The 13,661-nt window shown below is 41.9% G+C and overlaps 1 protein-coding gene across 1 annotated transcript; it reads left to right on the forward strand.

Moving 5' to 3' along the window:
• Positions 1 to 1,616: 1,616 nt before the first annotated feature.
• On the forward strand, positions 1,617 to 7,085 carry LOC129717192 (uncharacterized). The gene has a single exon (XM_055667042.1). The coding sequence runs from the start codon at positions 1,617 to 1,619 to the stop codon at positions 7,083 to 7,085; it is 5,469 nt and encodes a 1,822-aa protein (XP_055523017.1).
• Positions 7,086 to 13,661: the final 6,576 nt, after the last annotated feature.

A 13,661-nucleotide genomic window follows, 5' to 3' on the forward strand; every position in this document is an offset into this window, starting at 1 on the left:
TCGCACCCTATCTACAAGCGTTCGTAAAACATCTGATTTTCTTTTCTGATCGCACGTTTGGATTACAATTTTCCGTCAATGTAGCAACGGCTTTATCATCACTTATCCCATTCTCTGAACAAAACTCCAACTACAGAACTCATACCCTAATTGTACCAACTGAATCAACACTCAACAACATTTCTAAACCGTCTCAACACCTTGCCTGTCAGGATACAACCGGACCACCCGCATTCGACCGTTTTTGCCCTGAAAACCACTACCCAAGCCCACAAAAGTACGCCTGGGTTGGATGAAAAGACTCACACTCTGGAGGGAATGATGCGTCCGGTACACTGTTTGGTCATGCAATTTATAAAATTATTACTTTTTTCACCCGAACTCCTGGGTCACACAGAATACAAGCACACGCAAGCGACGAGGGCTGAAGAAGCGGACTCGTTTCTTCCATATATTTATTCTACTTCGTGGCGATAGTAGGACTATAGCTTGTGAACGGACATAAAAAAATAAAACCGGAGTCTGTCTGCTTCGAAAATTGCAGTTCGGTTATGGGAAATGGTTTGCTAGAGCAACAGACTCGAGATATTGGCTGGCAGCAACTGAAAATTTAATCTAAATCTATTTATCTAAACTTGTTTGATTAGTTTCCTTTCTCTGGTTGACCAGAAACAAGTTTTCGCAGCACTGTTAGTTCTATAGGAAAGGGTCCAGGTGTAAGACCCATAACAAACTGACCATTTTCGGTGGTACTATTTGTATCATCTTGCTTTTCTCACGGTGCATTTCGAATCTTGAGTTATCTTGTACGAATTGGGGTAAGTTGATTGTAACAAACTGGTTTTTTGTAGGTGTTGCGGCATTAGATTTAAGTTACAAGTTAAGTTAGTATAAACGTACAAAATTTAAACGCATTACCCTATGTGAATACCAAAATCTTCCTATCACAAAAACGACTAGTCTAAGCTAGGCTGAACAGGAAACATTCCTCGTTATCGCTCTCGTTACCAGTCTCTTTAACGAGATCAATAGATCTCTCCTTGCGCTACGTTTAGCAGCTATGGAGTAGAAGGAAGTCATAGGAGTAGGGTATAGAGTCAGTCGCAATTAAACGCTCAAAGATAAAATACATACCTTTTGCAACTACGAAATCTCGCCTTTCGTGTATCGTGGTCAGTCATAGCGAACAATAAATTGAATTTCGGAAAGACCAACTCGGGGTCTATTTAAACATTGTTCTCAAATAACGGACCCTCGGACGAATCAGCACAAATTCCGGAACATAAATTTGGTGCCGAAACCCGGGAATTGTTCGTTTGCTGATTCATCGCTGGTGTAAAACTTTGGAGGTTAGCGGCTGGTCAACTCGGCCAATCATCACTACAGGAGTGGATTGGAATATACTCAACAAGGCTCTTGACGCCTATTTCGGATCAGTCGCAGGAACCAATTACTTCGCCACACGCGGAACGCATTGGATAATTTTGGAGGATTTTGGACGTAAAACCGAGCGTAGTAGGACACGTGGTAACAGGTTAGCCAAGTGAGCACAGGTAAACTCCCAACTACAATTCAGGTGAGTGCCTATACGTATATCACTGAATAAAAAAGAGTGAATGTTGGCTAAAGTACCAGCCGGCGGAGTTAAAACTCGTAAAGGTTGCCGTACTATGAAAGGGGATACAAAGAAGGTTAAGCGGCTTTTGGTGCGCCGCAATAACATCATTGGTTCGGCTAAATTGATAAAGGAGTATGACGCTAATTTCGTGTTCGAGCGAGACTTTCCGCAAATCAAATTTCGCATCGAAAAGCTTGATTCACTTTGGGACGAATTTAATGAAATCCAAGCTGAAATCGAATGTGAACACGAGATCAGTGACGAGCTCGCTGATGAGCGTGTCGAGTTTGAAACAATATATTTCGAGTTAAAAGGATCCCTGTCGAATAAACTAGCAGCAGTTACAGATGTATCCTCCCCCCTACCAACCTCGCCTACTGCTCCACCTACTCAAACGTTTGGTGTCCGATTGCCTGAGATCAAAATCCCAGAATTCAAGGGCGACTTTGATGAATGGATGAATTTCCATGACTTGTTCTATACTCTCATACACAGTAACACTCAGTTGTCGCCAATACAAAAATTTCAATACTTGAAAGCTGTTCTGAAGGGAGATGCTCTTCGTTTGGTACAGTCACTGGCTGTGAGCTCAGCCAATTATATGATTGCATGGGATTTGCTCAAAAAACGATTTGATAACAAACATTATCTGATCAAACAACATCTATCTGCACTTCTCTCCTCTCCATCTCTCAAAAGAGAGTCTTCGTCTGCGCTTTCGGATTTGGCGGACACGTTCGAAAAACATCTTAGCATGTTAAACAAATTAGAAGACCCACAGGATCATTGGAACTCCTTTTTGGTTGAGCTATTGAGCAGTCGGCTCGATGCTGTGTCACAAAAGGAGTGGGAAAATCATTTGGATGATGATTCTCGACCAACCTATAATGATTTGATCAAATTTATACACAAACGCTCTCGAATTCTCCAATCACTAACGCTCTCCCAGTCGTCAAATGCAAGCGGCAAGCCAGAACCAAAGTATCATCGAATAAATGTATCATCTCATCCTGTCATAGCAAATGAAGATGCTAAAGCGTGTGCAGCTTGCCACAGAGGCACACACGCTCTCAGTGGCTGTGAGAGTTTCGTCAAGCTCTCGCCAAAATTACGTTTCAACTTGGTGAAGAGGCACGGGTTCTGCTTGAACTGCTTAAAACCTTCACATTTATTGAAAGATTGTACCTCTGCTGGATCATGTCGAATATGCAACAAACGTCATAATACCATGTTGCATTTAAACACTTCTGCCGCGCTGACTGTTCAAGTAGCTGATAGCACAACTAGCACTAATACCCTTGCTCAAACTCGATCATCCTCACAATCGGCTGCGGTCGTCGAGTCGTCGTTGTCGGTAGATCCGTGCATTGTCGATCAAGCGCACGGCATCCCTCGGTTAATGGGACGCGATCGCTCGTCGTCGGGGGGCCAAAATAAATCGATTTCGTTTATTCCGTCGTCGCCGGGACCGTCAGGCTCGGCTCATGGTTCTTCACACACTACTAGCTATCCAGTCATGACTATGAAAAAGACTAACACAACTGTCTTTATGTTGACAGTCTATGTCAAGGTTCGTGATATCAATGGAACCTATATTCTCGCTCGTGCTCTACTAGACTCTGCATCTGAGCGCAATTTCGTAACCGAAAATCTCGCACAAAGGCTACGATTAAAGCGCACAGTATCGGAAATTGATGTATATGGAATTGGAAATAGTATTCAACGTGTAACCCAGTCGGTTACGATCAATCTTGCCTCAAGAGTGAACCAATTCAACGCAAATATCGAATTTTTAATCCTTCCCAGTCTGACGAGAATTCTGCCGTCTGTTGATGTGGATGTTTCTAAGTGGAAAATCCCGAAGGACCTGCCGTTGGCCGATCCAACCTTCCATCTCGCTCACGGTATAGACATGATAATTGGTATCCAGTGGTTTTTCTCGTTATTGGAAAACGATCAAATTAGTCTTGGGCCACAATTACCTATTCTACACAAAACAGTGTTTGGCTACGCTGTTGCTGGTGATCACACACAGCGTAGTCCGATTAGAACGGCAGTCTGCAATGCTGCAATGACGGTCGACAAATTAACGGCAGCCGTGCAAAGGTTTTGGGAAGTAGAAAGTTTTGACGGAGGAAAATCATTTTCACTGGATGAGCAATACTGTGAGAACCATTTTCGCAAGACTCACTCAAGAGCACCTGACGGTCGATATGTCGTTCGATTGCCGATTCATGAGGAATTGTTATCGACTATGGGTGAGTCGTTACCGATCGCTGAAAGAAGATTTCATTCACTCGAGAGAAAGCTATCGGCTAGCACTCAGCTTCATTCAGATTACCACCAATTCATGTCTGAATATCAAGCGTTGGGACACATGGAGGAAGTGTCACCGAACCTCTCATTGCCGCATTTTTACCTCCCACACCATGCAATTTTTCGACCGGACAGTAAAACAACTAAAATTAGAGTTGTTTTTGATGGATCTTGTCGATCATCAAATCGCCTCTCCCTGAATGACTTATGCTACGTAGGCCCTACAGTACAACCTACACTCATCTCCATAATTCTCAATTTTCGATTACCAAAATATGTCATCACAGCTGACATCGAAAAGATGTACAGGCAAATTGTTGTACATCAGCAGGACCGACCGTTGCAACAGATTATCTGGAGGAATAATCCAACGGACCGTTTACAAACCTATCAGCTCAGAACTGTGACGTATGGCACCGCCTGCGCTCCATTCCTGGCCACACGAGTTCTGAATCAACTTGCAGACGACGAAGTAGATAACTACCCTCTAGCCTCGCGCGTCTTGAAACGCGCTTTTTATGTGGATGATTGTTTGACCGGAGATGACGACAAGGATCGGCTTAGTGAAACATGTAAACAGCTTAATGATCTACTTCATGCAGGAGGTTTTGTACTACGAAAATGGAGCTCCAGCGATCCCGAAATTCTACGGCACATTCCCGAGGCACTTCATGACCAACAAGATAATCTCGAAATTGACAAATCATGCATCGTGAAAACACTTGGCTTACTGTGGCATCCGCAATCTGATTCTTTTGGTTTCAAAGTTCCTGTACTGATTGATTCGAATCCAGTTACTAAACGCATTGTGCTATCCGAAATGTCCCGTTTGTTTGATCCGATGGGACTTGTCGGGGCGGTCATTGTCTCTGTGAAAATCTTTTTGCAATCACTATGGTTAAACAAATTCCAGTGGGATGAACAGCTTCCACAAGCCTTTCAGACGTGGTGGAAAATGTTTCGAGAGGAAATGCAGGAGCTGAGCAATCTCCGAATCCCTCGGCATGTAATGTTAACCGGTTATACTGATCTTCAACTGCACTGTTTTTCAGATGCTTCCGATAGAGCATACGGATGCTGCATTTATGTTACATCATCAAATCGCGATGGAACTACCACAACGAATCTTCTCATGTCAAAGTCAAAGGTTTGTCCTCCCGACAAGCTTACGATACCTCGTCTAGAACTGTGCGGAGCGGTCATGGCATCAAAGCTAGCTGACTGTATACGAGGCTCTACTAATATTCATTGCCCCATCACCTTTTGGACGGACTCAAGCATTGTGTTGCATTGGCTAGCCACATCATCCGCGCCGTGGAAGGTTTTCGTTAGCAATAGAATTGCTGAAATACACCGCTTGACAAGAGGCTCTATGTGGCGTCATGTTCCAACTGAAATGAACCCTGCAGACCATATTTCTCGTGGAGTACTCCCATCTCGTATAATTAACGAAGAACTCTGGTGGCACGGTCCCTCTTATCTAAACAATGATTCAAGCTGTTGGCCACAAAACATTGTGGAGCTTTCGCCGTTGCATTTGCAAGCTCGAGAGGAAGAAAGCAAAGAGATCGTATCACTTGTCGTCGTTTCTCAGCCTTCAATGCTTTCATTTGTTGCTGCTCATTCAACTCTAGTCCCATTACAACGCAAGATTGCTTGGATACTAAGATTTATACACAATTGTCGCACCAAGCATCGTTTGCAAGGTCCCCTTTCGCCAGCTGAGCTGGATAATTCTCTGAATTTACTTGTCAAGCAAGCGCAAGAAGAATGTTTTGCCGCTGAAATCCGCTTCTTGAAACTGCATAATGGACCATCAAATAAGAACTTCAATTTCAAATCGCACTTGAAAACTCGGAATCCCTTTCTAGATGAGCAGGGCCTACTAAGGCTGTATGGCCGCCTGTGTAATAATGAAATTCCGTTCGACACTCGATATCCTATCGTTCTACCACAGAATCATCACCTAACTACTTTAATTGCCACCAACGTGCACATTAAAACACTCCACTCAGGCCCACAACTGCTACTGTCTATACTGCGTCAAAGGTTCTGGCCTGTTAGAGGAAGAGATTTAGCACGAAATATCGTAAAGAAGTGCTTGACATGTTTTCATTGCAAGCCATCGAGTATCACTCAAATTATGGGACCGCTACCAGCAGCTAGAGTGACTCCGTCGCGCGCGTTTCTGAAGTCCGGCGTGGACTATTGTGGGCCATTTTTCGTCCGTCCGCCCAGTCGCCGCGGAACGTCGGTTAAAATATTCGTCGCGATTTTCGTGTGCATGGCCTCCAAAGCGGTCCATATCGAAGTGGTATACGGTTTATCGTCGGCGTCGTTCATTAACGTTCTTAAGCGGTTCACCTCGCGTCGCGGGCGAGTACTAGATTTGTACTGCGATAATGCTCGCACGTTTGTCGGAGCCAACCGACTTCTTCAGGAGCATAAACAACAATTTGACGAAATGCATTCTTCACATCCCACGGCCATCTTTTGCAGCGAGACTGGCATACGATTTCACTTCAACCCAGCTCGATCGCCCCACTTCGGGGGATTGTGGGAGTCGGCTGTCAAAATCTACAAACATCACTTGTACCGCATTATGAGGGATACGCAATTAACCATCGATGATTTCAACACCCTTACGACGCAAATCGAAGGAATGATGAATTCGCGACCCCTCACACCGTTATCGTCGGATCCTGCTGACGTCGTCGCATTGACTCCAGGACACTTTCTTGTGGGAGAACCCTTATACTCTATTCCAGAACCAGATTTGAGCGACATTTCTGTTAATCGCTTAAATTCTTTTCAGAAGATGCAACAAAAGGTTCAACAGTTTTGGAAGGTTTGGTCTCGTGACTACATTGGACAGCTTCAAAACAGACAACGTTGGCCTATGGTGCAACCAGACATCAAGGTGGGAACACTCGTTTTGCTGAAAAAGGACTCCACTCCTCCTATGCGATGGAATCTCGCACGAGTCGATCAGACATTTCCTGGGCGAGACGGCCACGTGAGAGTGGTTGATGTTCGGACTTCAAACGGCGTGTATCGACGGGCGGTCACCGAAATCTGCCCACTCCCAATAGATGATGAACCAGCACAACAACCGCAATCTGAGACGTCACAATCTTCACCACCAATGTAACCAGCTTGAAGCCACTATTGGAAATCCTTTTGCTGAGTAATTTTGAAAGTACCTTTCAACGTGGCCCGGCATGTTGCGGCATTAGATTTAAGTTACAAGTTAAGTTAGTATAAACGTACAAAATTTAAACGCATTACCCTATGTGAATACCAAAATCTTCCTATCACAAAAACGACTAGTCTAAGCTAGGCTGAACAGGAAACATTCCTCGTTATCGCTCTCGTTACCAGTCTCTTTAACGAGATCAATAGATCTCTCCTTGCGCTACGTTTAGCAGCTATGGAGTAGAAGGAAGTCATAGGAGTAGGGTATAGAGTCAGTCGCAATTAAACGCTCAAAGATAAAATACATACCTTTTGCAACTACGAAATCTCGCCTTTCGTGTATCGTGGTCAGTCATAGCGAACAATAAATTGAATTTCGGAAAGACCAACTCGGGGTCTATTTAAACATTGTTCTCAAATAACGGACCCTCGGACGAATCAGCACAAATTCCGGAACAGTAGGTATTTGCCCTATGAGTAGATTCTCAAAGGATGCTGAATGATGGGAATCCGTGTCTAACTGAAACTGTTATTTTCACAAATGTGCTGGATGGATAGTAAAAAATAATTGTTGTTAGTAAGTAGTTAGTTAGTAACAAAGAAATATCAACTTGATGCATTGAAGAAATTTTTTGTGCTGATATAATAATTTTTCTATTCATTTATTTATGCAGTAAAGTCAACGATTTCTCGAAAGTCAGCTAAAAGATACTCTTTCAGAGGTAAATTGCTACTCGTGTAATTCCAAATGTTTGTATAACGATTTTAATTGAATGTATCAAATAAATTTGAATTTGTCTGCTGATGACACAAAACTTTACACGTATACAGACAACTAAATCATCGTTCCTTTCAAACCAGAAGAAGAACGATCGTAGAACTAAGCAAATTCCGGTTTGTTAAATCGTGTTTTTTAGAAATTTGGTTATTCATAAACCTGCCACCGCATTCCCATCCGCCTTTCACGTTTTTTCACATTCTCCTTGCCGCGCCTTCGCACTTTCAGACTGCAAAAACTTGTTCATCCTTGGGTCCTAGCCTAGCAAGAAGCAGCATCCTTCGATTCAGTGAATGAATGCATCTGGTTTCGTGCAGCATCAATCCTTGTGATTTCCATGCTCAGCTACACTCGTATATCCTGGCATTCAGGACATCATTCAGATGAATAACGAGCTCTAGCTACCGGAGGAGTATACTATTTGGAAACATCATTTGCATTTATATGCACAGGGATGGTTCGTTTCTTCCTCTTATTTTTGCTGTTCGAGTATTATTTCTAAGCAGTAGCTATTATTTTTCTTTTCGTTGCTGCCTGCATCATCCCACTTTATTCAAATGATGCACCATGACAGCTCAAGGACCTGCAATGCCCTTACCAACAAGCTACTACAGCCAATGCGATGTCGCCTGGAACCGAATGAATAATGGTAACTTTTTCAGTACCAGCATTTAAATTTATTTTCTCAACTGCGCTGCGTTGTACTCGATACCAAACTCTTAATAATATTCTCGTTAGGTTCGAAAGAAAATGTCTCGAAGAGCACAAGAATCATATTTTGATAAGGAATCTTGTGTTATATATTGAAAATACTACAAGGTATACAGCCCTAGGGTTGTATGAAATGGTGACGTGGGACTAAACACTGTAATTAGGGGATTTTTGTTACAAAATATGCAGAACCTGTAGACAGAATTAAGGTTTTTGCTCAGTGACTGTTCGTATTTTTATTTTCAGCCTCCTCTGGAAATCAATTTTTTGAAATATATTCAACAACACTCGAAAGAAAATCGTATATATTTGGCGATATTAGTATTAGCCTGTAGTATTTTTTTGTGCAAACAACATGTATTTGACAAGGCACAAGCATATCATTCTTGTTGAAAAAGCACCAAGAATTTCTCGTAATGCGTCAAAGTCAGAATTAACTCTATATCCTCGAAAACAAAATTATTAGGAAGTTCCAGCAAAAAAACCATAACAATCAAAAATTCCGTTTTTGTTTTTTGCTTGACAATTTTTTTCATTTACCCACAAGTACATTCGCTGTATTACGAAGACAGCTGATATACATACGTTTGTTATGGTAAAGCTTTGAATAATAATATATCATCTAACAATTTTGAAATGTAAAAGGATATTCTAATGAATCAAGAAAATAAACCAAAAATTCACAAGTATTCGCAGGCTTTCACTCTTCTATAAATGTGTATATGTGGAATTTACTCTTTCGATACTATCCGGTCACGATTATTTAGTGAATATCGAAGATAAAATTGAATGAATATCCGTTGCAAAATTCACAATTCGAATGGAATAGTTTATGGTAATCATAGTTATGAGATAAACTTTCAATCACCATCAACAGCAGCATTACAGTTTTTCCTTGATTGCACACGAATAGAAATGCACGAACGAAAGTGTACCACTGCAATATGAATAGTACCGTTGCAGTACGAATAGAAGTGTACCGCTGAAATGTACGAATAGAAGAGTACCGCTGCAATCATAGACGACGAGAGACCTGCGGTTCTTTACTCCACTGGCACTGTTGCTTTCACCAGCATGTTTTCTTTCAAGACATCAGTTTTTATGAAGTTTTGAAACCAGGTTTAGAATTTGTTCATGAATGGAGATTGTTTCATACTTTTCGGAAAACTTTTACCTTCGAGACATCATTTTAGTCTAAACTCATGGAAGCAAAAATTAATCGACCTATTGGGACGGGGAGACTCTGTCAATTTTTATGTCAATATTGATACAGACAATATCACGGGGAACGGATGGTGTCCATTCACGCCGTCTGTGCTAGGGATGCTCGCATGTAATTGGTTCATTGTTCGCGTAAGTTTTCCTGTAACTTTTTATCAATTTTCACCGTTGAGCAGTGAAGTAATAATGATAACTAGCGTTTTATAAAATTGTTACACATTTTATCTATCCAACAACATATTGGTTATTGTTATCCATCATGTGGTTATGCTGCTATTAACGTTTGAAATCTGACGCAACATTTGCCAGGTTCATTTCCAATTTTACAGAATGCATCCCAGTATAGTAAACAAAGACGTAGTCCCACGTCAAAAACTATCTACTTAGCAGTGAGATATGCCCTTTCTCAAACGAAATTTATCATTTGAGCCGTTGCGGAACAGAGTGCTATATAAAACTTTTTTTTTCAAAAATGAGTTTTTTTGCCTAAGCCGCACCTGCTCTAAAAGCTGGAGTTAGGAAATTATAAGTATTTAACAAAATCGAAATTGAAAACTGATTTGTACCATGTTGAAATTACATCCCGTTTCGGAACAGAGTGGCCTATGCAAGGATGGAAAAAATCGTGTCGCATAACAATCGTTCGGGTATCATTTCTGAATTTGCTATTCATAAGCTTTCAATCCCAGCAAACTATCGCTGTTCAGTGCATAACATATTAGCGAGGCCCCTTGATGATATTGGCTCACAAACAAACAAATAGCCACTGAACTGAAATCACTAAATAGCAGATGTCAGGGATTGTGAGATGCCACTTGTCACAAGCTTAGGATTGCACAATCATCCAAGTGGCGGAAGACTGAAGATTGATACACGTGAATCTCTTTAAAGATCGTTCATTAGAAGTATATATTCAATATTTCATTTATATTTTAGAAACCTAATTGCTTTAAAATTATTTACAATTGTTACTCTGTTCGTTAGAAATTAAATTCGTACACTAGATTGTAAGTAGATAAACATAATTTGGTGGATGGAAATTAATAAACCCTATTTTAGCTTTAGCTGGTTATTCGATAAAATCGAGTAGTTTGCTGTTAGAATTCCGAAATACAAACGTCGACGAACAGAAACTAAAGAATCTACGGATAGATAATGGAATTCCACCGTTCTAATGTGCGAAAAACACGTTCAATGACGCGAGCCGCTGCCAAGAAGGCAAAGAAATCTAACCTCCAATCTAGAGAGAAAGATTTTCATGATGTGCCTTTGGAAGGGACAGTGATCGATTCCGATCGTGCTAAGGAACATGACTGTGCCGGCTGCGATCGTACAAATGATGCCGAGATTTATATGGTGCAATGTAGTACCTGTAATCAATGGTACCATTTCTCGTGTGGTAATGTGACAACGGCTTCTATTCGTGATATTCCATTCACATGCGTTCCTTGTGTTAGAAAGATCTTGATTCCACCGTCAAGCTCGGCTGCGGGTCAGTCGAGTAAATCAAGCACAAGAAGAGCTCAGATTGCACTTGAACTAGAGCGACTCGAAGAGGAAAAGAGATTGATGAATGAACTGGAAAATGAACAGTTGGCACAGGAGAAAGCTTTATTGCAGAAGGTCAAATTGGATAAACTGGAACGTATGAAACTCTATTTGGCCAAGAAATACGATCTGCAAAGTCAGCAGAATGATAGCGATGATAATGCGAGTACAAACAGCTTTTGTTCTAACCGAACAAGCAGGAATAGGGTACAAGAATGGATCTTGAGTCAGCGAGAAGTTGCCTCCGACACTGGCCTCGTGATAGCAAAACGAGTGACTGTTCCCAAGTCAGTTAATCCGATTCTGCCAACCACTGCGACTCCGGTCGAAATGTTGGATGCAAACTTTACATCCACTCCTCTGACGAAACAAAATAATGAGAAGACCGCACCACCACTTATATCGTTAAACTCAGAGATAGGTAAAAATATAAGTTCTCTCGAGCGCACTATGGGAAGCTCTGTGGCAGACGAGAGCGTGAGTAATGCCGATGCCGTTCTCAAAGGCAAATCGGATCAAAAGATCATCCACGCCCTACCGCCAGTTAATGTACAACCACTATTGGATTATATTGACGGAAGCCGAAGCCGGCCCCTCTAAAGAAAGCCTTGTTCCAAAAACTGGGAAAGTTGTACCATCATACGATCTTTGGCGTCAGCAGACTGAAGTTTTGCGTAATCTAGAGGCACAAGATCGAAAAGAACGTGAAGAAAGGATAAGACGGGAATTGGCTCTGGAAGAACGAGTGAAAATGTTGGAAGTAGAGCGAATAAATGTCTTACATGATCAACAGCGCAAAGAAAACGAAATGGAGGTGCAACTTGCGCGTATGCAACAATGCCAGCGACTATATGAGGAGCAGAACGGTGAACTGCAGCGTTTGCGTGCGTTAGAGGACGATTTTAAAAAACAACTCGAACTATATCATCAACACGCAGCGACCCACACAAGTGCATCTGGTAATGATACACAAAGTGAAAAAGTGTCAGTGGGTCCGAGTTCACTTGGACATGGGAAATTATAAAAATTCACGAAAAGAGGGTGAGCACCAATTCAACATTGACAATATTGAATATAGTTGTGGTGCCGCTTCGGTAAGTGATCAATCTATCCATCTCCCCCCGTTGTCTGAAATAAATTGTAGCGTATCGTTTCCTTACCGACAACCCAGTGATGCATCCGCAGAAACTCCCATTGGAGGTCGTACTAACTATACATTATCAATGTCGTCATCAGGTTATTCACAAAATAAAGCTGAGAATACTCTTGGTAATACTCCGCATTCTCAGCCCGTTTTGTCACCGTTACCGTTCGTGCCCGAATCTCGTACGGGTAACATAACTTCGACATTTTCGAACATACCAAACACACAACAGTTAGCTGCCAGGCAGGTTGTTTCACAGAAGTTGCCAATTTTCAGTGGAGGTCCAATTGATTGGCCGCTGTTCATCAGCAGCTATCAACACTCAACGAAGGTTTGCGGTCTATCAAATGAGGAGAATTTGTTCCGGCTACAACAATGCCTCAAGGGAAGTGCGAAGGAGGCAGTGAGCAGCTTTCTTCTCCACCCCTCTACCGTACCGCAAATTTTGATTGCTCTAGAAACGCTATATGGACGTCCGGAAAAGATTGTACAAACAATGATTGCAAAGGTACGAGAAACTCCCGCTCTAAAAGCGAATCGGCTAGACACTTTAGTGAAGTTCGGTTTGATGGTTCAGAACCTAACTGCACACCTACGGGCGGTTGGACAGGAAAGGCATCTAACTAATTCAGTGCTGTTACAAGAGTTGGTCGATAAGTTGCCAGAAACGGTCAAGTTTAACTGGGCTTTACATCAACAGCAGCTACCGTCAGTTGACTTAGGCACATTTAGTGACTATATGGCTAATGTTGCGTCTGCTGCAAGTGGAATAACATCCAGTACAGCCGATATAAAATACACTCAGCGAGATGACCGTAAAACGAAAGAAAGGGTTACTTGAATACACATACCATGGCGAAAGGGGAAATACCTTCACGAGAATTTGTTGATAAATATGATTTTTCCGCAGGACAATCCCGGCAGTCTTCGAGCATAGTGACGAAAAGAATCGAATGTCCGGTTTGTAGAGGTGGGGGTCATATAGCGATTAACTGCGCTACCTTTAAAAAGCAGAACATAGATGATAGATGGAAAATTGTTAAGGATCGTAAGCTTTGTCGACGTTGTCTTACATTCCATGCTAAGTGGCCGTGTAAAGGTGAAATATGCGGAATAAATGGATGTCAAAA

Source organism: Wyeomyia smithii, chromosome 1, assembly GCF_029784165.1.
Source record: "Wyeomyia smithii strain HCP4-BCI-WySm-NY-G18 chromosome 1, ASM2978416v1, whole genome shotgun sequence".
Classification (NCBI taxonomy): domain Eukaryota; kingdom Metazoa; phylum Arthropoda; class Insecta; order Diptera; family Culicidae; genus Wyeomyia; species Wyeomyia smithii.

Excerpts from the sequence above, each read along its gene's own strand:
- LOC129717192 (XM_055667042.1), top strand. The coding sequence starts at position 1,617 with ATGTTGGCTAAAGTACCAGCCGGCGGAGTTAAAACTCGTAAAGGTTGC.